The sequence below is a fragment of the Arachis ipaensis genome, chromosome B10, assembly GCF_059453495.1.
Source record: "Arachis ipaensis isolate K30076 ecotype BB chromosome B10, ASM5945349v1, whole genome shotgun sequence".
Classification (NCBI taxonomy): Eukaryota; Viridiplantae; Streptophyta; class Magnoliopsida; order Fabales; family Fabaceae; genus Arachis; species Arachis ipaensis.
Window position 1 is genome coordinate 27,995,983 of NC_142435.1, and position 24,617 is coordinate 28,020,599.

At 35.6% G+C, this 24,617-nt stretch overlaps 4 protein-coding genes across 4 annotated transcripts; 2 read left to right on the forward strand and 2 right to left on the reverse strand.

Moving 5' to 3' along the window:
• Positions 1 to 2,822: 2,822 nt before the first annotated feature.
• LOC148579502 (serine/threonine-protein phosphatase 7 long form homolog) lies at positions 2,823 to 16,757 on the reverse strand. Its single transcript, XM_088483021.1, has 5 exons — positions 16,680 to 16,757; positions 15,731 to 15,787; position 15,422; positions 3,015 to 3,672; positions 2,823 to 2,931 (listed from the first exon to the last, which is right to left on the reverse strand). The coding sequence occupies exons 1-5, from the start codon at positions 16,755 to 16,757 to the stop codon at positions 2,823 to 2,825; spliced, it is 903 nt and encodes a 300-aa protein (XP_088339147.1).
• Positions 4,753 to 7,928, forward strand: LOC148579503 (uncharacterized). The gene is made up of 3 exons (XM_088501461.1): positions 4,753 to 5,059; positions 5,171 to 5,297; positions 7,799 to 7,928. The coding sequence occupies exons 1-3, from the start codon at positions 4,753 to 4,755 to the stop codon at positions 7,926 to 7,928; spliced, it is 564 nt and encodes a 187-aa protein (XP_088357587.1).
• On the forward strand, positions 12,299 to 15,475 carry LOC148579504 (uncharacterized). Its single transcript, XM_088483067.1, has 3 exons — positions 12,299 to 12,605; positions 12,717 to 12,843; positions 15,346 to 15,475. The coding sequence occupies exons 1-3, from the start codon at positions 12,299 to 12,301 to the stop codon at positions 15,473 to 15,475; spliced, it is 564 nt and encodes a 187-aa protein (XP_088339193.1).
• Positions 16,758 to 21,964: 5,207 nt separating the features above from the next.
• Positions 21,965 to 23,378, reverse strand: LOC107623608 (putative carboxylesterase 1). The gene has a single exon (XM_016325937.3). It carries the CDS (start codon positions 23,291 to 23,293, stop codon positions 22,220 to 22,222), a length of 1,074 nt encoding a protein of 357 aa, XP_016181423.2. The 5' UTR covers positions 23,294 to 23,378; the 3' UTR covers positions 21,965 to 22,219.
• Positions 23,379 to 24,617: the final 1,239 nt, after the last annotated feature.

Here is a 24,617-nt window from a genome sequence, read left to right on the forward strand (position 1 = left end):
GGAGAGTGTCGTGTATTCTGTACAGATATCATATATCTGTCTTTGGTGGGTTCGTGCAATTTCAAATGAAATACGTGACCGACGAAGCCAGCATGCAAGAAATGTTTTCAGTGTATCTTGAAAGTCGGTCGCGAATGACGTTTATCGAATTGTATATCGAGTTCGAGCAATCTGTAGCGGACCGAGATATTGAATTGGAAGATTACAACAGTGATAGTGAAGAAGAGTTCGAAAGTAACTACGAGGTCGTTGATCCGGGTGTAGACGAAGATCAAGCTGACGAGGCTATGGTGGTAGATGTGGCGGATGTGGCAAATGCACTAGCAAATCAGCAGCCGTTTATGGAGCCGAGTTTCATGCGGTCGTTGGATTCGGAGGCCATGCATGCACCGGAGTTTCCTTAATATGTAAATGCAGGTGCGCCATTAATTTAAATTAAGATTTGTGATAGTATGATTTGTGCATGGATTTTGAGTTTAGGACAAATAATTAAGACAAGGGTAAATAGGCAAAATATAGCATGTAATTAGTAATTGTTTAACGTTTAATTATGAAGTGAACATGTAGGCTGAGAAATGTAGTGTTTTTCGTCGGTGTTGATAGAATCAAACTGGCTCGGCCGGTTCGATTGGACCGGCTAGCCGGTTCAACCAGACTGGCTTGTTCGAGCAAAATGATCGGTTTGACCAGACCGGCCATCTAGACCGGACCAGCCGGTCTGACCGGGCAGGGCATTAGGACGGGACTTGATGGTTCGACTGGACCGACCGGTTCAACTGACAGACCGGACCGGTCAGTTCGTCCGACAAACTGGTAAACCGAATCTTAGACCGGTCCGGTCCCATGGTGAGACCGCAGAAGGCAACGAAAATTGTTGAATTGTTAGTGAAAATTTTTTACTATGCTTTATTTTTTAATTACATAAGACCGGGTAGATCAGTTAAAGCAGTGATCTGACCGGTTCGATCACCGGTTCGGTTTTGAGAAGTACGTTTTCCATTGTTCTGTGCTTATTAGTTTATTACATTATTAGTTCTGACAAGTCTAAAATTTGTGATATTGTTGCCACAGAGCTTCCCCTTATGCCGGATGGTGAATTTACTGTGGGAATGAAATTCAGTTCTAGGGAGGCAGTAATTAAGGCGATGAAAGATTATACAATCCGCAGAGGTGTAGATTATCGGGTGCATGAGTCAGAACCGACGACATTCTATGCTACATAAATAAGTCCAAGACATGATACATAAATAAGTCCAACACATGCTATATAAATAAGTTCACGACAAGATACATAAGTAAGTCCAACATCATTTTCTCATCGCCCATTTTACATCTTTGACTAATTTCTTGCATTTCTTTGCAACCTTCTTAAAAACGGATGGGGTATACCGACTAGCGCTCCGCCGAGGGGGTCAGCTCTAAGGTTGTATCCTTTTCCTTTTTCGCCAGTGGTTGTACCTATGAAAACATTCGATAACCAACTAATCAAATCAACTAATCAACTCAAATAATCAATAACCAACTAATTCAACAAACAACTAATTCAATAATCAACTCGAATAATCAATAATCAAGTCAAATAATCAATGACCAACTAATTAAATCAACTAATCAACTCAAATAATCAATAACCAACTAATTCAACAAACAACTAATTCAATAATCAACAATCAATCCAAATAATCAATGACCAACAAATCGTTTTACCTGCAGTAGGCGCTGAACCATCATCCGGACCATCACCCCCGTCATCATCATCCTCACCATCCGCCTCATCCTCATCGTCGTCCTCATCGTCATCCTCATCCCCATCTGGATGGTCAACCAGAAAGTCATCATTGTCCTCATCAACTGGCTGGTAGCTCTCTAGAATGAGATTCATCGGAATACGACGATCAATTTCGCTCTGTATGATACCCGTCATGGCATCATCACTCATACTAGAGTCAACAGAAACTCTACCTCCGAAAGTACCAGAGGAAGTGAGCTGTCGAGGTCTCGTATCCAATGACAATCTACCTGGAGTAATCCCACTCGGTTGGGCCATCTGGTCGGTGGGAATGTCTCTGTAAGCTGGATATGAGTAACCTGGCACAGGAGCCATGAACCCAAGTAGCTGGCTAAAAGAACCCTGTTCACCTGATTCTTGGTGCGTGACACTCCAGTACTGCTGATATACTGGTGGAGTCAAGTAATCCGCAGAATGCGTGTCAGGAATGTATGGAGTGAACTGCTCAGGCTCTTGTTGTGCCTGTGTTTGTGAGGGGGCGGCAGTGGTTGCGGTGGCGATGGTGGTGGCGGTGATTGTACTCCTTGGTTCTCCTGATTATGCATAGGATCACCAGGCTGATTCTCTTGCGGTTCGATCTGTGACAGATGCAAGTGGTCACCAAATGTACCTCGGTACCAATGCAAGTAGATATCTGCCTGATGCTGTGAGGGCACCGTGTCATCGACAAGAACATGACTATACCGGTTCATCCAATGCATAACCCAGAATGATGGGTTCCAGACCAATCTTGATTCTTCGGACCTGTCAGAACTTCGCCGTGTGCTTCACCTAGGTCTCGCTCCTGATTAGGAATGCCCTAAGTCAAGCCAAATTGCCTCATCAGTCTATCAGATGTATGCCACTCAATACATTCAAAAGATATAAGTGGAACTGTGGCACTCCAAATAGCAGAATGCTGATGGATGTCAGGAGGAATCACGTCCGGATCGGTCCTTCCAATTGCATAAGCCTCCCAAACAAACTGCACACATTATGCAAGTAACCGAGGATTACACACAGAATAATAACACGGCTAAATGAAAAGAACTACTTATTTATTACAACAAACATGTCCTTCTTGCAGAACATCCAGATCTCTCCTATAGTTCTCAAGGGTACGAAATCTGTAAGGCCGATTCTGACGTTCCCAGTTATGCCACCTGACATCAAGCGAGTCGCTAACTTACATTTATGGATACAATTTAAAATACACTATTTAAAAGCGTTTAGTAATTAAATTTACCTATTTGCAATCGGAAAGATTCGAGGATTGCTTGGAATCGGCGCAATGAACGGTAGACGAGTCCAAGCCCATGCAAGCAACAGTGTCAGCGGACCATCAATCTCCTTACAGTCGACCCGAGTTGCTCTACACAACGATCTATACAGGTGTGCCAGGCAGGCCGATCCCCAGCTGAACTGTATGATCCCAACAAAGTTACGAAGTAACGGAAGAAACTTCCAGTGCACCCCTGATGCAGACTTATCTCCAAACATAACGGTCCCAAACAATAACATTATGTGGCACTTCACGTATTTCTGAATCTGGATATCATCAACCAACACTAACCGATCTTTCAATGCTCGAAACCAAACCAACTTGATGAAACTTCCCCTGCAGTCTGCCTTCATAGGTGCAACACCAAACTGGTCCAAGCATTCAGTCTCTAAAGCCTCATAACTGCTCAGTGTCGGTCCCGTAACTGGCAAAACAGTTGTCGGAAGACCAAGAATTAACGCCACATCCTCCAGTGTCACAGCACACTCACCAACCGGAAAGTGAAACGTGTGGGTCTCAGGGCGCCATCTCTCGACCAGAGCATTAACCAATGCCGACTGACATTGGACAACTCCAATCTGTGAAACATGATAAAAGCCTGTGTCCCGTAAATATCCCTCCACTATTGGTGTAAGGCCCAGAACTTTTGAAAAGTCTTATTATGACCAAGTCTCAGATCATATGGTTATTTATAGCCTTAATTTCAGAAATTATTTTTATTAAAAATAATTAAGGCAAGTTTTGACTTATTGGATTTGAGATAAGTTATGATTATTATCCAATTTTATAATTATTGGATTATTTTCTATATTTAAAGTATAAAGTTGATAGTTATGAAATAATAAGGATTTTATATGGTTTGGATTGAATAAGTAATATTTTAAGTATTAATACTGCTATTTTGGAAAATGAAGAAATCAAGTATATTATTTCTAATTATTTGATTTGGACATTTTATTGAAAATAATTTGTGAAAGTGATGAACAAATAGTATTTTCTATATATAATTAGTGTTGAATTTAATTGAGTTTCAATTACTATATTACCCCTACTTTTATTTGAAATTACAAAAGTAACCCTAACCCTAATTTTGATACACCCATTCCCTGAAACCAACCTCCTTCACGCTGCGCAGCCTCCAGGCTTTCCTTCATCCTCCTTCTGCGCAGCCCTATGTGAAACACACACACACACACACACTGTTCTTTGAGAAACCAACGAAGAGAAATAAAGGAAAGGCAGAAATCGGGAGAACGGAAGAGAGAAGGGAGGAAAGGGGCTGTCTGCCAGCGCCACTGGGTTCTGCCGCCACCGCCGAGAGCTACACGTGGGGAGCCGTTCTGCCGCCGCGCCCTGCCCAGTTGAGGCCGCCGCTGCCGTTCGCGAGGTCGCTTCCGTCACAGATCGGAACTGAGGCGAGAGAGGAAGAGTCTGACGGGAGGGCATGCGCGTGAGAAGGGAGGAAGGCTTCGCGAAGAGCGTCGTGCCGCCACCGCTACCCGTGCCTTCGCCATCGCCATTCCGTCTCAACCTGGCGTCGCCGTCGTGCCCTGGCGCCAGTAATGGAGGACGCCACCGTCGTCTGAGAAGAACCCGACGCGAGAGAGAGGGGGAACCCACCCGCGACGCCGCTGGAGCTTCCATTGCCGTCAGAAGCTGCCGCCGTCCAGCCAGATGCTGCGGTGGTCGTCGCCTGTTGTGAATGGCTGCCGGAGAAGTGGTTGTGGCTGCCGGAGCCACACCGGAGCTTCTGGCCGTTTCTGCCACTTTAGACCCCGCTGCCGTCGCCGGAAAACGCCTCTGCCGCCGTCAAGATCCAATGCCGGTAAGGGTTTTTTTTGGAATTTCTGTCCTTTTTGAATTCCGAGGTTACTATGGTCACTGCCTGTTGGTTTCAGTCATCGTGATTGGAATTTGTCGCCGCTGCCGCTTGGGGTGGCTGCCGGGCTGCCGCCGAGCCGGTTCGGAGACCGCCGCTGTGTCGGTTCAGCCGTTCCTCCTTCGATTCGGTAAGCGTTTTTGATTTGAAAGTCCTTTAGTTACTGTTCTGTTATCATACGCTGAGGTTGTGGCATTAATCGCTATACGATTGAGTTTCGGTTGTTGTATGTTGCGATTAGAGTTGTTGAGACTGTTGCGAAAGTGGCTTGGAACCGAGGTTTTGGCTGCCGGGATTTCGATTGTTGATCTCGGGCTGAGGCGGAAAGGATTCTGTGATGCGTTTGGATTATGGATTTGTGTTTTGAGGTTGGGGCGCTTTCCAAAAACTATGTTTTATGTATTGGAATTATTACATATGAATACTGATATGAGACAATCGGTATTTGGTGATTGTATCTGCCTTGTGTGTTATTTGATTGTCTCGAATGGTTAAGGATGCTTGTTGGGCTGAATTGTTGTGCGGCTTGTGAAATATAATGTTTTGATGTTAATTCTTTAAAGATTTGAAATCTGAGTTTGATCCGTTGAGAATTGAGTTGAATTGAGTTAATTATCTTGATAATGTGAAAAGCCGAACGCACTTTTGAAATCAGCCTGGTTTACTTTAATTGACTTGGTTTTGGACAAATGATTTGTTATTGAGCCGTTTCTTTAAAGCTTTAGAAATGAGTTAAATCGGTTGATATTGAGTTGATTTCTGAAATGGTTTCCTTGAGATATGCCACTGAGGCGACTGTTGGATTTAGCTTGCTTTTGAATTGATTTCTGGTTTTGGGCTGTTGAAAAGGATTATGAAACGGTTTAGTTGGGACCCGAACCGGGTGGCAAAGTCCAAGTTTTAGGGGAGGTGCTGCCAAAATTTCTATAAAATCCGAGTCTTTATTGAAATGTTGTTCGGAGAATGATGAGTTAAAGACTTCTGCTATTTTATTTGAATTATCAAGAAAGGGATGATTCATACTTTTGAAATGAATTATTAAAGAAGGAATTGTGATTTAGTCTTGCTTCTTAAGAAATGCATTGTATCTCTTTCAGGAGAAAGTTATTTAGATGAAACTTGTGTTTTAAAGCTAATTGAATGTGAAAAGGGTTTATGCCTTTGAATTTGCCTTGGGAGTTTCGATTAAAGAGTTTTAATGATTTTGAAAAGACCTGACTGTCTATTGACAAGTTTCATTTTTAAATGTTTTGAGAAAGGTTTTAAGTACTCTTTGAATTCTGAACTTTTGCAAGACTAAAACAATTTCGAACAGTTGAAATACTTTAGAATTTATCATGGGGGTTGAAGCTGGTTTTGCCTAGGTAAAGGAAACGGCTTTAAAAGAAGTAAATGATTACGTGACTCGGTTTGGCTTAGATCCTATTTTATTACTCAAGTCGGAAAGCCAATGTTTTAATGATTTTAAATGAATTTGGCGAAATAAGTTATGTTATTCTCCCCTAAAGACTTGGGACTCTGCCGAGAAACTTTTGTTATAAAATCCCATTGTTGGATGGGTGATTTTGAATATCTCAAAGAGGCTTTTAACTTGCCATGATTATGGAAGTTTTGGAAAGAGGATGCCGAGAGTGGCATTGTTTTGAAAGGAGAATTTACCTTGAGTAAAAGTGGCTTATGAGCCTGAGATGATTTGAGAAATGAGATCTTTAAAGCTAAGGCTGAAAAGAGTTGAAACTTGATTTCAAAGTGAAATGAGTTGAGAAAATGATTTATGGCTTAAATGCCGATTTCATGAATTTGATGATTTTGAATGTGGAAGTGCTGTTTTGTTGAGAGCCGGAATGGCTGTGTATGTTTATACATATTGATTGGTTCTGGATTGAACCGTGAGCCGAAATGGCTGTGTATGATATGAATATTGGCTGGTTCTGGAATGAACCGTGAGCCGGATGGCTGAGATGGATGTTGATCCATGGATGAGATTGATTGCATGTTTATGCTGAATCATTGATAAATGTGAATGTTGCACTTCCATTATCTGAGATTACGAGTTTCCCTGGGTAGTAGCAGTGGCTAGCCACCACGTGCTCCAGGTTGAGACTTGATACTCTGTTGACCCTATGTCGTAAGTGTGGCCGGGCACTGTGAAAGCCCCGGATGAGCTCGCCCCCGTAAATATTCACCAATGAGGGTGATGGATATGGATCATGATTATGATCAAGTTTATGATGAGTATAACTCGAGTTGGGGATGCGCGACAGAGGGACAGTCCAATGGTTAGCTACCAGGACTTGTCGGGTTGGCTCTATAACCGACAGATGATATCATCAGCCACTAGGGATAGGCATTCATCATATGCATCTATGTGACATTGCTTGGGTGTGCATATTGTACTTGGCTTGCCTTTGTGATTAATTGCTAATTGTCCTACTTGCAATAACTGTTTGTTTGTGCCTGCATCTTCCTATTTGTGTTTGCATCTGGGACTCTGTTGGATTGTGGTGATTGGTTGTTGGTTGGATTGTTTGGGCCTAGGGCCGTGGCTGGAAAGAGATGAACTGATGGTTGATTTCGGTTTTGTGTTTCTGGTTTGAAAAAAAAATTATGAAAGGCTATTTTGGTTTCGCATAGATAAACCGTTTTGAAAGGCTTTTAAGTTTTTGAGAATTGAACGGTTCTTCTTTCCGAAAAGATTTCCGACTTTACTTTTATTGGAAACTGTTGTTTTTGAAAAGAGGCATAAGACGGTTATTAATCACTGATGCGGTTATCTTCACGTATCCTATTATAGTAATTCCCAAAAACCCTCTACTGAGAACCCTTTCGAGGATGATGTTCTCACCCCCCTACATTTTTCCCCTTTCAGGATATGGGCACAGAAGTCACGAAGAGTTTATTTAGTTATTGATATGTTCTGTATTGATGTAGATTATTTATTGTACCCTCGCCTTTATCTTGATATATTCTGTGAGAGGGATAGGGATTGTATTGGTTAATGCTTGTAAATATATTTGTATATATATATATATATATATATATATATATATATATATATATATATATATATATATGGATGTACTCTTTATGAGTTTTGTAAGTTGTATGGTATCTATGGATGTATGTTATCGGATGAAAGTATTTTTGGGAGTGATATTGCGGTTTAAAGTTTTAAACAGGCTCATATTTTAGTATTAAATAGTATAAAAGTCGTCGTAATGTCCGAGCTATCAGAGTTGCGCAGCCGGAAGCGTGAGCTTTGGTAGTTAGGGTGTTACATTATGGTATCAGAGCAGTTCTTCCTGTAGAGCCTGAGGAATGGACTGACTATGCTTCAATTGCATACTCTGAGTGTTTATCATGTATTAGGTCTTGTTGAATGACGAGGATTAGAGCTTTATGAACATGACGATCTATTGATTTAACGCTGTTAGTCTTGCATTGCATAATTCTTGGTATTAAGTTTGGCCAGCTTAATACTAGTGGATTTTGTATATGAAAGCACTGATGGGTTATCATAGATGAAATACGAGTTTTGGGTAAAGCGAATCGCGGGTTTTGAGAACGCTAGAAACTATTTCTCGAGGCTATTCAGTTGTGTCTTGAATTTCATTCGAGTCGACTTGTTCTTTCATGTCCTAACTTGAAGTTCTTGTTTGCTACTCCTTTCGAAAAGTAATTTGATGTTTCCACTCTATTTCTCTATTCATATGCATTCTTGTTTGATCTCAATTGCATATACTTGTTTGGAATCCATGTTGTCTCTGTCTTTTTCTGTTTGAGTTCTTCCTGATTCACATATCCCTTGATATAGCTTTGAACTTGTCTTAATGCGCTGTGCCTTTTAACTCCGAATTCCGAGTCCATTCTTTGAGAAATTGTTGATTCAGTTTTTCTCTTACTTGACAGTGATCCCAGCCAATTTTGAGATTTTATGAATCGCTGTTGAGTTGATATATACTTTTCTATATATGAAACTTTGAGATTACTTATACAGTTTAACAAATATTTATTTCCAATACCCCGCCTGTATTTTTACTGGATTATGGAGCTGCATTTACCTTAAATTACAATTTGACCTTCTAGTAATTTTACTATAGTTCCACTGCACAACTTCATTTGATTATGTATTTGGGTATTTTTCAAAATTTTGGAAAGAAAGAATTTTTCACTTTTATCCCGGTTGGGTTTCGTTTGACAAACTTTACTTAATTCATTTTGATTTGAGTTTGATTTAGCATACTAATGGGTTATGCCATTGTTGTTCTTTTGAAAATGTTGGATTCATAGCTTTCTTCTTATGAACGGAATCGTTCCTTCTTAAGCTTTTCACCTCTATGAACGTCATACGTGATTCTGTTCTTAACTAACCTTTTACATCTTGTGAAAATTACCATTGATCTTGGTTTGTCCTCTCTTGTGAATCTCATCCGTATGTGAGTTAGTTTGATTCGTTTCAAATTAGTGCATTGTTTATTCTCTCATTTTCTCTACAAGAGTTTTTAGTTAAAGATTTACCTTTGAGAAATTACTAATGATTGAGTTGTCTTTTCCTATGACTTTTGTATTCTTTTGGATCAATTGAAAGCTTGTTTGATGACTCATGCCTAGTGAATCTTGTTTGAACTACTTTGATTTAAGATCCTTTCTTGTATGGCTTGACTCCTTTTCAGTACATCTTAAACTTCTTGAATGTTCTTCTGAGATAGTGATTTCAAGAACCCTTTTGGAGTCTTGTTTTGAACCTTTTAAAGAAGTTTCGAATTCTCTTTGAAGAAATATTAAACGGAATTTATTTTCTGTTGTTTGATTGAGATTAGAACCATTGTCCAATTTTGACGAAATTAATTTAAAGTTGGCATCCGCCATTTTAAATGAAGTTTTGAAAAGCTTCCTTGTTTAGTGGAAACCGGTTTGTTTGTAACACACCACTTATTTCCTTACCAGATTGTGTGCAAATTTTTACCTTGGAGTTTCCTTTCTAAAAGGAGTTTAACTTCCTCTTTCATCCTTGCTATGAATGCTATACACGCTTGTTTGAATATGAACTTTGAGAATTTTTGAACAAGCATTTGATTTCTCTCCCGATTTTTATGAACTGCTTTTGGTTAAGTTGTGCATCTAATTACCTTTCTAAAATATTTGAAGAAATATTTTAGCCTTTAGCCAAACCCGTGTGCACCTTGTTTTTAGAACTCGACAAAATCTATTTCAACATGGACTTGCATTAAAGCAAAGCCACGATTATGCTTTTGTTACTCACTTGAAGGATGTTGTTAATTAACCTTACTTTTAGATTTCGAAGTGGTTTTTCCGCAAGTTTCGGTTCCTTTATGAACAATGTATTTGGAAGTACTTTTAATCGTGCTTTTGAGTTCTGTGAGCTTTGTCTTGGGTTTGAAATATTCTCTTCTGTAAACCTCATGCTTCCTCGACTCAGCTCGAGTTTGTTTCAAACTGATGCGCTGGTTTTCTTCCTATTGATCCTGTTGAACTACCTTGATCTAAGGGTTATTTTTGGAGTTGTCAATTAATTTATTTCTAGCAAACTTCATTGCTTGAGCGTCTTTGTTTATCTGGGAACTGGATACATTCTCTTAAATCTATGAGCATTATCCTTGATGTTGTTCCTCCTTGCTAGAGTCTTGTATCCTTCTGAGTAGACTCGAGAATTGTTTTGATATCACGTGCGACTTGTAGACGTAATAACGCGATGCGTTAGTTCCCTAAGACATGATATGTGTATATGGAAGGTGAAGCGGTAGGTGTGTAACGTTATGATGAGTTGTGGGTGTTTTGTCCCTTGCAAACGAACTTGCAGGTGTTAGGCTCATAATCGGCTATGAGGTTGTAAAGTGCTTGATGGAGTTAGAAAGTTGAAACTTTGAGGTTGATAAGAGATTAGTGTGCGGAAGTTAAGCACGTCGTTTTAATCCCATCATGTTTATAGCCTTCGATGCTCTGCCTTACCATCACATGTTTGAACCATGTCATCTTTGCTTTGTGAACGCCTATCTTGATTTGCACCCTATTTTGGCACCTCAAGTTTGTGAGGCATTGAGATCATATGACCTTGTGCATTGAGCCTATCTTATAATGTTTGCTTTACAATCACACTCCTGCCTTTGTACCTTTATGCATACGACCATCCAAGTATTTAAAAACCGTATATATGTTTATATGTTGAGATATTTTGCTTCTTTCTTAAATGTATTCAAAGGTGAACTGTTATAGAATTTCTTTCGTTTTGTATCAATTTTCGAGGGCAAAAATTTTTATAAGGTGGGTAGAATGTAAGGCCCAGAACTTTTGAAAAGTCTTATTATGACCAAGTCTCAGATCATATGGTTATTTATAGCCTTAATTTTAGAAATTATTTTTATTAAAAATAATTAAGGCAAGTTTTGACTTATTGGATTTGAGATAAGTTATGATTATTATCCAATTTTATAATTATTGGATTATTTTCTATATTTAAAGTATAAAGTTGATAGTTATGAAATAATAAGGATTTTATATGGTTTGGATTGAATAAGTAATATTTTAAGTATTAATACTGCTATTTTGGAAAATGAAGAAATCAAGTATATTATTTCTAATTATTTGATTTGGACATTTTATTGAAAATAATTTGTGAAAGTGATGAACAAATAGTATTTTCTATATATAATTAGTGTTGAATTTAATTGAGTTTCAATTACTATATTACCCCTACTTTTATTTGAAATTACAAAAGTAACCCTAACCCTAATTTTGATACACCCATTCCCTGAAACTAACCTCCTTCACGCTGCGCAGCCTCCAGGCTTTCCTTCATCCTCTTTCTGCGCAGCCCTATGTGAAACACACACACACACACACACACACTGTTCTTTGAGAAACCAACGAAGAGAAAGAAAGGAAAGGCAGAAATCGGGAGAACGGAAGAGAGAAGGGAGGAAAGGGGCTGTCTGCCGGCGCCACTGGGTTCTGCCGCCACCGCCGAGAGCTACACGTGGGGAGCCGTTCTGCCGCCGCGCCCTGCCCAGTTGAGGCCGCCGCTGCCGTTCGCGAGGTCGCTTCCGTCACAGATCGGAACTGAGGCGAGAGAGGAAGAGTCTGACGGGAGGGCATGCGCGTGAGAAGGGAGGAAGGCTTCGCGAAGAGCATCGCGCCGCCGCCGCTACCCGTGCCTTCGCCATCGCCATTCCATCTCAACCTGGCGTCGCCGTCGTGCCCTGGCGCCAGTAATGGAGGACGCCACTGTCGTCTGAGAAGAACCCGACGCGAGAGAGAGGGGGAAGCCACCCGCGACGCTGCCGGAGCTTCCATTGCCGTTAGAAGCTGCCGCCGTCCAGCCAGCTGCTGCGGTGGTCGTCGCCTGTTGTGAATGGCTGCCGGAGAAGTGGTTGTGGCTGCCGGAGCCACACCGGAGCTTCTGGCCGTTTCTGCCACTTTAGACCCCGCTGCCGTCGCCGGAAAACGCCTCTGCCGCCGTCGAGTTCCAATGCCGGTAAGGGTTTTATTTGGGATTTTTGTCCTTTTTGAATTCCGAGGTTACTATGGTCACTGCCTGTTGGTTTCAGTCATCGTGATTGGAATTTTTCGCCGCTGCCGCTTGGGGTGGCTGCCGGGCTGCCGCCGAGCCGGTTCGGAGACCGCCGCTGTGTCGGTTCAGCCGTTCCTCCTTCGGTTCGGTAAGCGTTTTTGATTTGAAAGTCCTTTAGTTACTGTTCTGTTATCATACGCTGAGGTTGTGGCATTAATCGCTATACGATTGAGTTTCGGTTGTTGTATGTTGCGATTAGAGTTGTTGAGACTGTTGCGAAAGTGGCTTGGAACCGAGGTTTTGGCTGCCGGGATTTTGATTGTTGATCTCGGGCTGAGGCGGAAAGGATTCTGTGACGCGTTTGGATTATGGATTTGTGTTTTGAGGTAGGGGCGCTTTCCAAAAACTATGTTTTATGTATTGGAATTATTACATATGGATACTGATATGAGACAATCGGTATTTGGTGATTGTATCTGCCTTGTGTGTTATTTGATTGTCTCGAATGGTTAAGGATGCTTGTTGGGCTGAATTGTTGTGCGGCTTGTGAAATATAATGTTTTGATGTTAATTCTTTAAAGATTTGAAATCTGAGTTTGATCCGTTGAGAATTGAGTTGAATTGAGTTAATTATCTTGATAATGTGAAAAGCCGAACGCACTTTTGAAATCAGCCTGGTTTACTTTAATTGACTTGGTTTTGGACAAATGATTTGTTATTGAGCCGTTTCTTTAAAGCTTTAGAAATGAGTTAAATCGGTTGATATTGAGTTGATTTCTGAAATGGTTTCCTTGAGATATGCCACTGAGGCGACTGTTGGATTTAGCTTGCTTTTGAATTGATTTCTGGTTTTGGGCTGTTGAAAAGGATTGTGAAACGGTTTAGTTGGGACCCGAACCGGGTGGCAAAGTCCAAGTTTTAGGGGAGGTGCTGCCAAAATTTCTATAAAATCCGAGTCTTTATTGAAATGTTGTTCGGAGAATGATGAGTTAAAGACTTCTGCTATTTTATTTGAATTATCAAGAAAGGGATGATTCATACTTTTGAAATGAATTATTAAAGAAGGAATTGTGATTTAGTCTTGCTTCTTAAGAAATGCATTGTATCTCTTTCAGGAGAAAGTTATTTAGATGAAACTTGTGTTTTAAAGCTAATTGAATGTGAAAAGGGTTTATGCCTTTGAATTTGCCTTGGGAGTTTCGATTAAAGAGTTTTAATGATTTTGAAAAGACCTGACTGTCTATTGACAAGTTTCATTTTTAAATGTTTTGAGAAAGGTTTTAAGTACTCTTTGAATTCTGAACTTTTGCAAGACTAAAACAATTTCGAACAGTTGAAATACTTTAGAATTTATCATGGGGGTTGAAGCTGGTTTTGCCTAGGTAAAGGAAACGGCTTTAAAAGAAGTAAATGATTACGTGACTCGGTTTGGCTTAGATCCTATTTTATTACTCAAGTCGGAAAGCCAATGTTTTAATGATTTTAAATGAATTTGGCGAAATAAGTTATGTTATTCTCCCCTAAAGACTTGGGACTCTGCTGAGAAACTTTTGTTATAAAATCCCATTGTTGGATGGGTGATTTTGAATATCTCAAAGAGGCTTTTAACTTGCCATGATTATGGAAGTTTTGGAAAGAGGATGCCGAGAGTGGCATTGTTTTGAAAGGAGAATTTACCTTGAGTAAAAGTGGCTTATGAGCCTGAGATGATTTGAGAAATGAGATCTTTAAAGCCAAGGCTGAAAAGAGTTGAAACTTGATTTCAAAGTGAAATGAGTTGAGAAAATGATTTATGGCTTAAATGCCGATTTCATGAATTTGATGATTTTGAATGTGGAAGTGCTGTTTTGTTGAGAGCCGGAATGGCTGTGTATGTTTATACATATTGATTGGTTCTGGATTGAACCGTGAGCCGGAATGGCTGTGTATGATATGAATATTGGCTGGTTCTGGAATGAACCGTGAGCCGGATGGCTGAGATGGATGTTGATCCATGGATGAGATTGATTGCATGTTTATGCTGAATCATTGATAAATGTGAATGTTGCACTTCCACTATCTGAGATTACGAGTTTTCCTGGGTAGTAGCAGTGGCTAGCCACCACGTGCTCCAGGTTGAGACTTGATACTCTGTTGACCCTATGTCGTAAGTGTGGCCGGGCACTGTGAAAGCCCCGGATGAGCTCGCCCCCGTAAATATTCACCAATGAGGGTGATGGATATGGATCATGATTATGATCAAGTTTATGATGAGTATAACTCGAGTTGGGGATGCGCGACAGAGGGACAGTCCAATGGTTAGCTACCAGGACTTGTCGGGTTGGCTCTATAACCGACAGATGATATCATCAGCCACTAGGGACAGGCATTCATCATATGCATCTATGTGACATTGCTTGGCTGTGCATATTGTACTTGGCTTGCCTTTGTGATTAATTGCTAATTGTCCTACTTGCAATAACTGTTTGTTTGTGCCTGCATCTTCCTATTTGTGTTTGCATCTGGGACTCTGTTGGATTGTGGTGATTGGTTGTTGGTTGCATTGTTTGGGCCTAGGGCCGTGGCTGGAAAGAGATGAACTGATGGTTGATTTCGGTTTTGTGTTTCTGGTTTGAAAAAAAAAATTATGAAAGGCTATTTTGGTTCCGCATAGATAAACCGTTTTGAAAGGCTTTTGAGTTTTTGAGAATTGAACGGTTCTTCTTTCTGAAAAGATTTCCGACTTTACTTTTATTGGAAACTGTTGTTTTTGAAAAGAGGCATAAGACGGTTATTAATCACTGATGTGGTTATCTTCACGTATCCTATTATAGTAATTCCCAAAAACCCTCTACTGAGAACCCTTTCGAGGATGATGTTCTCACCCCCCTACATTTTTCCCCTTTCAGGATATGGGCGCAGAAGTCACGAAGAGTTTATTTAGTTATTGATATGTTCTGTATTGATGTAGATTATTTATTGTACCCTCGCCTTTATCTTGATATATTCTGTGAGAGGGATAGGGATTGTATTGGTTAATGCTTGTAAATATATTTGTGTATATATATATATATATATGTATGTATATATGGATGTACTCTTTATGAGTTTTGTAAGTTGTATGGTATCTATGGATGTATGTTATCGGATGAAAGTATTTTTGGGAGTGATATTGCGGTTTAAAGTTTTAAACAGGCTCATATTTTAGTATTAAATAGTATAAAAGTCGTCGTAATGTCCGAGCTATCAGAGTTGCGCAGCCGAAAGCGTGAGCTTTGGTAGTTAGGGTGTTACAATTGGATTATACCGATCCGACGGTATGTAGTGGTCACATTGCAACATTCGAGAACCCTAAACACAAACATAATTTTAAATAATTAACAAATTAAATTTATCAACTCAAACTTTCATTACCAAATAACCAGTAAAACGTATCCACAACCACAACCAATAAAAATAACTATTATATTATATACTAATACTAAAGTAACTATTCAATTATATTCTAACAACATACATATAACAATAAATCAATCATTAATCATTTATTAAATATTTATATTATACTTATAACAAAAATAGTTAATTTAATAATTTTTAAATCATAATATTTATTTTACTATCCTACGAATGCTTAATCATCATAAATAAATATTATTAATACAAAAAAATTATTTATTACTAACAATTAATACTACTTAAATGATTTACTATCATTATCACACGTTGATCTATCTATTAGTGCCGTATTCTAATAAAAATAATTAAACCAACTGGACCATCAGTATCAGTTATTATTATTATTATTATTATTATTATTATTATTATTATTATTATTATTATTATTATTATTATTATTATTATTCCAATAAATTCGGTAATAATAATTAATTAACATTAACTCTTTTATTTATTTATCATACCTCCATTTTTAATAATAGTATTATTATTATTATCATTATTTTAATTATCTTACTAATAACAATAATTAATTTATTATATTATCATAATGTATTATAATCCTTCCTTCTAAATAATATTATTACACTAATCCCCTAATTTCTGCATTATAATCTAACATTACTACTAATCTCTAAAATTATTTTGACCAGATTAAAATAATCAAACACTATTATTACACTAATTTCTAACATTATCATCATAATAAATTACTAATCTCTAACATAGTAATAACTATTATTCTAATTAAAATAAATTTTTTTAAAATAAAATAAAAACTTACATAGTTAGGATGATCAAGATAATTAGTAATGTGGAGCTCCGAACGATTAACATCTTTTATTCTTCTTCTTCTGGGCATTGTCAAGGAGTAGTCCAATTTTTTTTTCCTTAAAGCTTTATGAATGGAGGGCCATGGAAGAAGCTTGTGGGGTTGGAGGAGAAGAGAATTTGGTTGCTGAAAGTGAAAGAGAATGGAGAGGGGGGCATAGGAAAACTCACCAAAATATTGCTACTTTCTGGTGGGGGACACTTGCATGCATGACACCTGGCTGGGGCACAAATTGGACGGTCCGATTTGTGTACCCTTCCAGTCCCGAAAACGAACCGTCCGATTACCTTGAATAAATCGGTCCGTCTGATTTCTTCATCGCAGCCGTCACATCTGTGTGAAGCACCATGGACGCTCATAACGTTGTTATATACCAACTCGTCCCCAATATGTAAAATAAAAAGCTCGAAAGATGTGCGTGAGAACTTTTTAAATTTTTTATTTAATAAAAAATTATTATTAATATGAAGTTTGAAAAATATATAATTTAATGATAGTGATCGGCATGTTCAAGAAATTGATAACATTTTCCACTAATCAAAAATTATTTTTTGTATTGATTTTGATGTGAAATATTAGATTAGCATAACGAGAGAAAAGAGTTAAAAAACTTTTTCAGCTTTAGTGAAAAAATTTTTTATATGACTTTTTGTCAAAATATAACTTTGGAAAAATAGTGAAATTCGTTCTTAAAAGATTACTCGTTTTTTAAATTAGTTTTTGAAAGATTTTTTTAATTAAATTCACCTTTCAAAAATTTTAAATTAATCATGTTAGTCTTTTTGGTATTTTCTTTGTTGATGGTGTCAAAATTTGTTAATGTGACACGTTAACTGATACTGTAACACAAACATAGTAGTCTTAATTAATTATTAGCATGATATATAGGTTTATAAAATTAAATCAAATCAAAGTTTAATTGAGGAGAGAACTTGAGCCATTAAAATCTCTCAATTCGGGGTTATTGGTTTGATCTAATTTCATAAACTTACCATGTTAGCCGTCAATAAAGACTATTAGGTGTGTGTTGTGGTGTCACTTAACGTATCACATCAACAAATTTTGACATCCTTAGTAAGGGAAGTGACTGAAGAACTAAAATAACTAATTTAAAATGTTTGAAAGACGAATTCGATTAAAAAAAATCTTTTAAGGATTAATTTAGAAAATAAATGATCTTTTGAAAACTAATTTGACTATTTACTCTATAACTTTAGAAGTGTAAGTGTGATAGGTGTGATTTAAAAATTTATAATTTTTTCTTTAACCGAATTGGTAAAAAATTTATTTTAATCTTGTGAAGCAAATGGATTTAAAATTTTTTAATTTTTGCTTTAATAAGCTTCATTTTTTCCCTAAATTTTAGAAAAAACATAATTTTATAAAAGTGATAGGTGTCTTTTAGAAATTTGTAATATTTTTCGTTCACAGAAAATATTTTTTTATATTAATTTTTATGCAAAATAATTATTTTATATTGATTTTCATACAAAATATTATTTTAAATGGGTCTCATGAATGGTTAGAAATAGTGTATTTTTTGCTTTATCAAAAACAAATATTTTTTATGAATTTTGATAGAAATATAATTTCAAGAGAGTAATGAGTGTGATAAAATTTTTTTTATCATTTTTTAATCTAAAAATATTTTTTATATTTATTTTGGAATAAATATTAATTTAACTTGGTGATAAGAAAGTGTCAAAAATATTTTAATTGTTGTTTTAATAAAATTTTATTTTTTATTTAAATTCTCAATAAAATATAATTTCAAGAGATGATGGGTGTCTTTAGAAATTTAGAAAATTTTTCAAATTCATTTTGGTGCAAAACAAATCTTTAATTGGACGAAGGATATGTGTGAGAACTTTTTTTAATTTTTTAATAAAAAATTATTATTTAAATGAATTTTAAAAAAATATATAATTTTATGAGAGTGATTGACATGTTCAAAAAATTAGTAATATTTTTCATTAAATAAAAATTAATTTTTATATTAATTTTGGTGTAAAATATCGTTGATAGAAAAGGGTTAGAAATTTTTTATTTTTGCTTCAGTGAAAATTTATTTTATATGTTTTTTTGCCAAAATATAATTTTAGAAGAGGGATGGGTGTGATTTTTTATATCGATTTTCATGCAAAATATTATTTTAAATGAGTTAGAAATAGTGTATTTTTTACTTTATCAAAAACAAATATTTTTTATGAATTTTGTCAAAGTATAATTTTAAGAGAGTGATAGGTGGTGGGATAAGAAATTTTTGTCATTTTTTTAATCTAAAAATATTTTTTATATTTATTTTAGAATAAAATAATAATTTAACTTGGTGATAGGAAAGTGTTAGAAATATTTTAATTGTTGTTTTAATGAAATTTATTTTTATTTTTAAATTTTTAATAAAATATAATTTCAAGAGATGATGGGTGTCTTAGAAATTTAGAACATGTTTTAAATTAATTTTGGTGCAAAATAAATTTTTAATTGGGTGAAGAATATGTATGAAAACTTTTTTAGTCTTTTCTTCAATTAAAAATTATTATTCAAATAAATTTTAAAAAATATATAATTTCATGAGAATAATTGACATGCTCAAAAAATTACTAACAGTTTTTATCAATCAAATTAATTTTTACGTTTTGGATTTTTGTTCTTTTTTCTTCATCTTCATTATCTTTATGATTATCAACATCATGATCACCATCATTATTATAATGATTTAGTAGTTCAAAATATGTTTAACTTAACAAATTAATTCTGTATAGATTAGTTAATATTCTAACTTTAATCCCTGTGAAATTGAAAATTAGGATTCTCTAGATGGTTTATATTTTTTTTTATGCAGTCTTTATTTAGAATTGTTATCCTACTAAAAATTTTTGAATTTTCATCCGTTGTTATTATATTTTTTAGATGCAAAACACAACACACCTCACTGAGAATGCGAGATTTCTTATGATGAAGTGAAGATGATTTTTTAATATGTATTTTGATTATAGGGTTCTCTCTCCTTTTAAAAATGTATTGTTGTATAACTTGAATTTTCTATTAGAAATTTTTGTTGGAGAGATAGGTTGTCAATGTTATAGATTTTCTTATGTTGTAATATTCTAACTGGTCTTTTTTCGCGGATCGAGACTAGTGACTATTATGTACCCTCACTTAAACTTATTTATATATTCTGTTTTTGTATACGACCTTTATTTCGTTAAAACGTTCGTGTATGATTGACGACTATTAATGTTTGCTTTTTTTCACATGCTTTTAGTTATATTATTATGTATGTATCTCTCTTTTTAAGTATCATAATACCTCACGACCTTTAGTTTACGACTATAACGTATAGTTTTGTGTGGTAGAGTGTTACAATTATCATCATCTTCTTCTTCTTAGTTTAATATTACAATTAGTATAACAAAAATAACACAAATTTTTTGTTAATAGCACAAGAAATCTGTTAAAAATAATATTGAAATTTTTGATAAATGACACAAGAAATTTTTAAGAATCACAAATCTAAAATTTTAACTTACTTAACTAACAAAATATATTCAAATATATTTTACAACTAAAAACTACATCAATTTATTAAAAATGACACAAAATGATTAGACCTTTATATGTGAGTTCAATACTTCTCAATTAATTCAATGATAATAAAAATTGGTTAAGAAATTTTGTTTCATGGGTAAAAAATTTTGGTATAAAAATTAAGAAATTTTTTGTGTCACGATTAAAAAATTTTGGTGGTAATTTTTTTATAAATTCAACACAATTCAAAATTCTCCTTCTTCCTATTTTTATCATCATCATGGTCATCTCTCTCATCATTATTCTTGTTTATCATTAAGAAACTTTTTGTGTTAGAGTTAAAAAATTTCGATGCTATTTCTAATAAATTATGCACAGTTTAAAATTCTCTGTCATCCTCTTTCTCTTATTCATCATCATCATCATCATCATCATCATCATCATCATCATCATCATCATCATCATCACGAAATTTCATTGTCAAAATTAAAAAATTTCATGTGTCACATTAAAAAAATTTAGTGCTATTTTTCTGATAAATTCTGTACAATTCAAAATTTTTTCTCCTCCTATTCTTCATCATCATTATTATCATCTTCTCTTTTTTCTTCATCTTTTCTTTTTGTTTCACCTTCTTATAATTTTTCTTTTTTCACTCTCTTAGAATAAAAACAAGAAAAAAAAAAGAAAAGTTCAAACAAAGAAAAAAACTTAAAAAATGCTGCAATAACCACTAAAAAAAGAGTTGGAGAAGAAATAAAAAATATAACAACAGTAGTAATAAAAGAACGACAATAAAAAAGAAACATATAAAAAAAATAAAAAAAAAGTGTGTGATTCATATAATAATTTTTGTTAAGTTTAGCCAAACTTAATTAGATTTAGTTGATAAAAATATTTAAATGTGTGATAGGATCGCTCGTAATAAAAATTCATGTACTATGACAATTATAATAATAATCAAATTCTTTATGTATTACTTATAATTGTTTTAAATTTTTTTGATTTTATTTTCTCTGATCACTTACTAATTTAGCTTGTTGTTTTATTAAATTTTGTTATAAACTATTAAAATAATAGAAAAAATTAACTAATAATAATAAAAAGTATCATGTCTTTAATATTTTTATTTTTATTGTTAAAAATAAAAATAATTAATATTAATTAAAAAAATTAGTCTCTTTAACATTAGATACATTGATATTGATATGCATGGAAGATCTCCGATCCTTCTATCTTATGCAAGAATGCAATATAATATCCCACGCACCTTTATTTTGATTTTTTAAAAGAGAAATATTAAGAAATAAACTATTAGAATTTAATTATTTTAGTTATTAATGTTTAAAAGTATATGATAAAATATATTATTAAATTATTAAACTAAAAGAATTAAATTAAAAAATTGAGTTAATAATTAAGTAATAATTAAAACAATAAATTTTGATGATCTTCTAATATTTTTTCTTCTAAAATTTAGATTTAAAAGTATATTTAAATTTGTTGAGCTTGTATTCATCTAAAATTCTCTCCTTCGTCGTACTATCATGTAAATTAAAAGATATAATGTGAAGAAAAAAAAAGTGAAAATTCAGGTGCAATCGATTTCACGTAAAGTTAATAGTTGAGAGCCGTTAAATAAAAATTTAATCAAATCAATCAAATTATCTAACGACTCTCAATTATCAACTTCACGTGAAGATGAGTTTTCACAAAAATAAAACTTGTCTTGTAATATGAAAATAGCTTATAAATTTTCGGACATATGGATACATTTCACTATTTTAGTAAACAATACTAATAAGGAAGCATGCATGCATGCATGCATGTACGGCGATTGTGAGTCTTTAACATATGCATTTTGAGTGAGTCCTACACTCACTTATTATAAACATCAATATCTAAAACAACAGAAGCTCATTATTTCTGACGTCAAGATCAGATCAGAACAGATAACAGATTTATTGTTGATTAATGAAAGTAGCAATCCTTGGCACGACGAGACGAGCGTTTTCGTCATATGGCTTATAAACTTGATCGGAATGTCCAATACCCTTATTCAGTTCCAGCTCAACACGCCCACCCCAACTACTATTCTTCAGATCCCTAAAGAAGTTCTCTCCAGCAGGTCTCAACGGATCAGTCTCCGCTACACACACCAAAGCCCTCCTACACCCAAATGTATTTAATTCTTCCGCCGCCGGTTTCAGCCTTGGATCCTCCGGCCCCTCATTATCCTCGCACATATACAGCCACTGCCTATCTTCCCCTAATCCACCAAAGAAAGGGTGCACCATAATCGCACCCTCCACATTTATACCCTTCGGTGGTCCTGTTTTTCCCACTTGGCTGACCACGTAATGGGTGATGTTACCGCCGGCACTGTTTCCGGCGACGAAAACACGCTGCAGGTCGGCGTGGTGGTTTAGCCAAGGCTCCGGCCCGTTCCCGCTTGCATGCAACGCGATCCAATCGAGGGAGGCCAGGGCCTCCTTGTAGCACGCAGGTGGTGGTCGGGCCGGGAACTTGGAGTACTCTACGGAGACAGCAAGGACGTTGGATTGATTGGCGATGTCGGCGAGATGGTTGGTATATTCTGGACCGAGGGCGGACCTGGAGCAGAAGCCACTCCCATGGAAGTAGAGGACGACAGGGAGTTTTTTGTTGTCGTGGTTTTTTGGGAGGAAGAGGCGAGCGGTGAGGCGGGGGTTGGTGGTGGTGATTTCAGCATCCTTGATGTGGAGTTCGAAGGGAGGAACGAATGCTGGTGTAGGACGGAGGACCTCCACGGTTCCGTCTGTGTAGACAACAAAGAAGTCGAACTCGTGAAATATCTCCTTTGTCGGCGGGGTAGCTGCCGCTGTTAACGTTATGTGTTTTTTGTTGTTTGGTGCAGTGCTTAGAGAGAGAGATTGATGAATCTTAGGGCTGTAGGTGAATGCAGGGTTTGTTTCCCGAGGTGGCGTAGGGGTCATCAGACGGAAGAAAGCATGTTGCTTGAAGACGGAGGAGCACAACGGTGTGATAGTTGCCATTGTTGTTGGAGTGCTAAGATAGAGTGATGAATGTGATGAGGGTTTAAGCGGACCAAGGCTTCACTTATATAATCAATGGATTCACCTAATAAGCATTCTCCATTCTTCATGGAAAAAGAGAACATGTTAGCTGGAATATACCTTTTTTAAATTCAATTATATTTTAATATAGGGGAGAAATTGAACACGTGAATCATGCTTTCATTTAATTTTTTATTTTGAATAATGTTATATATTCGAATCTTTTTATTAACTAAATTTAACTAAATTAATTTAATATAATAAAAATTTGTTATAATTAATATTATTTTAAGTTTTATTATTTAATTTAATTAAACTTAATTTATAAAAAATATTTAAATGTATAGTATTAATCTTTTATTTTTGAACAATGCTAGGGAACCAAAAGGTATTAACAAAAAATCAGCTAAATATTTTTGGATGAATCCAAAATCTCTACGAGTTAATATATATAGATGTTTCTTTTGTTAAGTATCAGAATGTTTCTTTTTCATACTAAATGAATGTTCTTTTATATATTTTTCGAATTTTTTTGTATTGCAAATGTGAATGTCTCTATTTTTTTGAGAATTTTATATATTTTTTTTAAAATTTTATAGATATTTAATTATTTTTATTAAAATATAATTGGATATTTTTTTTGTTAAGTATTATGATGTTTTTTTTCATATTAAATAATTTTTTTTATTTCTGTAATTATATAATTTGCAGCCTCTTTAATCATCAAAACGGCACCTAATATCCCAAAACCAAAGAGCAACATCGTGATGATGCTACTACCGTGCGACTACTATGAAAATCATTGGCAATTCGAACTTCACATGATCATAGTACTCTCACCAAGTTCACCTTTAAAAGTAAGAACATATGTACTTCAATTTTTAACTTGAAAATTATCACAAACACCTAAAAATTTAAAACTAAAAATTGGCATAATTAACTAACCCCTTGTTCTAGACTATCAGTGAAAAATTTTGCAGCCGCTTCTTGCAATGTCGAGGTCCATTTGCCAAGAGAAGGCATCCATTGGTGGAATCAGCAGTAATTTTTAGAAATTAGAAGAAGCCTTGAGGAGGGGATCGAATTCCAAGGTGAGTTGCTGAACTTTATGAAAGATGGATCTCCACTGATGAATCCAAAGTAGAAATCCTCCCTTGGCAACGGTTTCAACGATTCCACCAAACTGTTGAGTCTCACATATGTGTCATCGTCTGCTTTCATCACATAATGGTTTAGCGGTTTTTGTCGACGGTGGCGAATCCGACGAGCCAGATGTCGATAATAGAAGAGGAGTGGGTCGCGG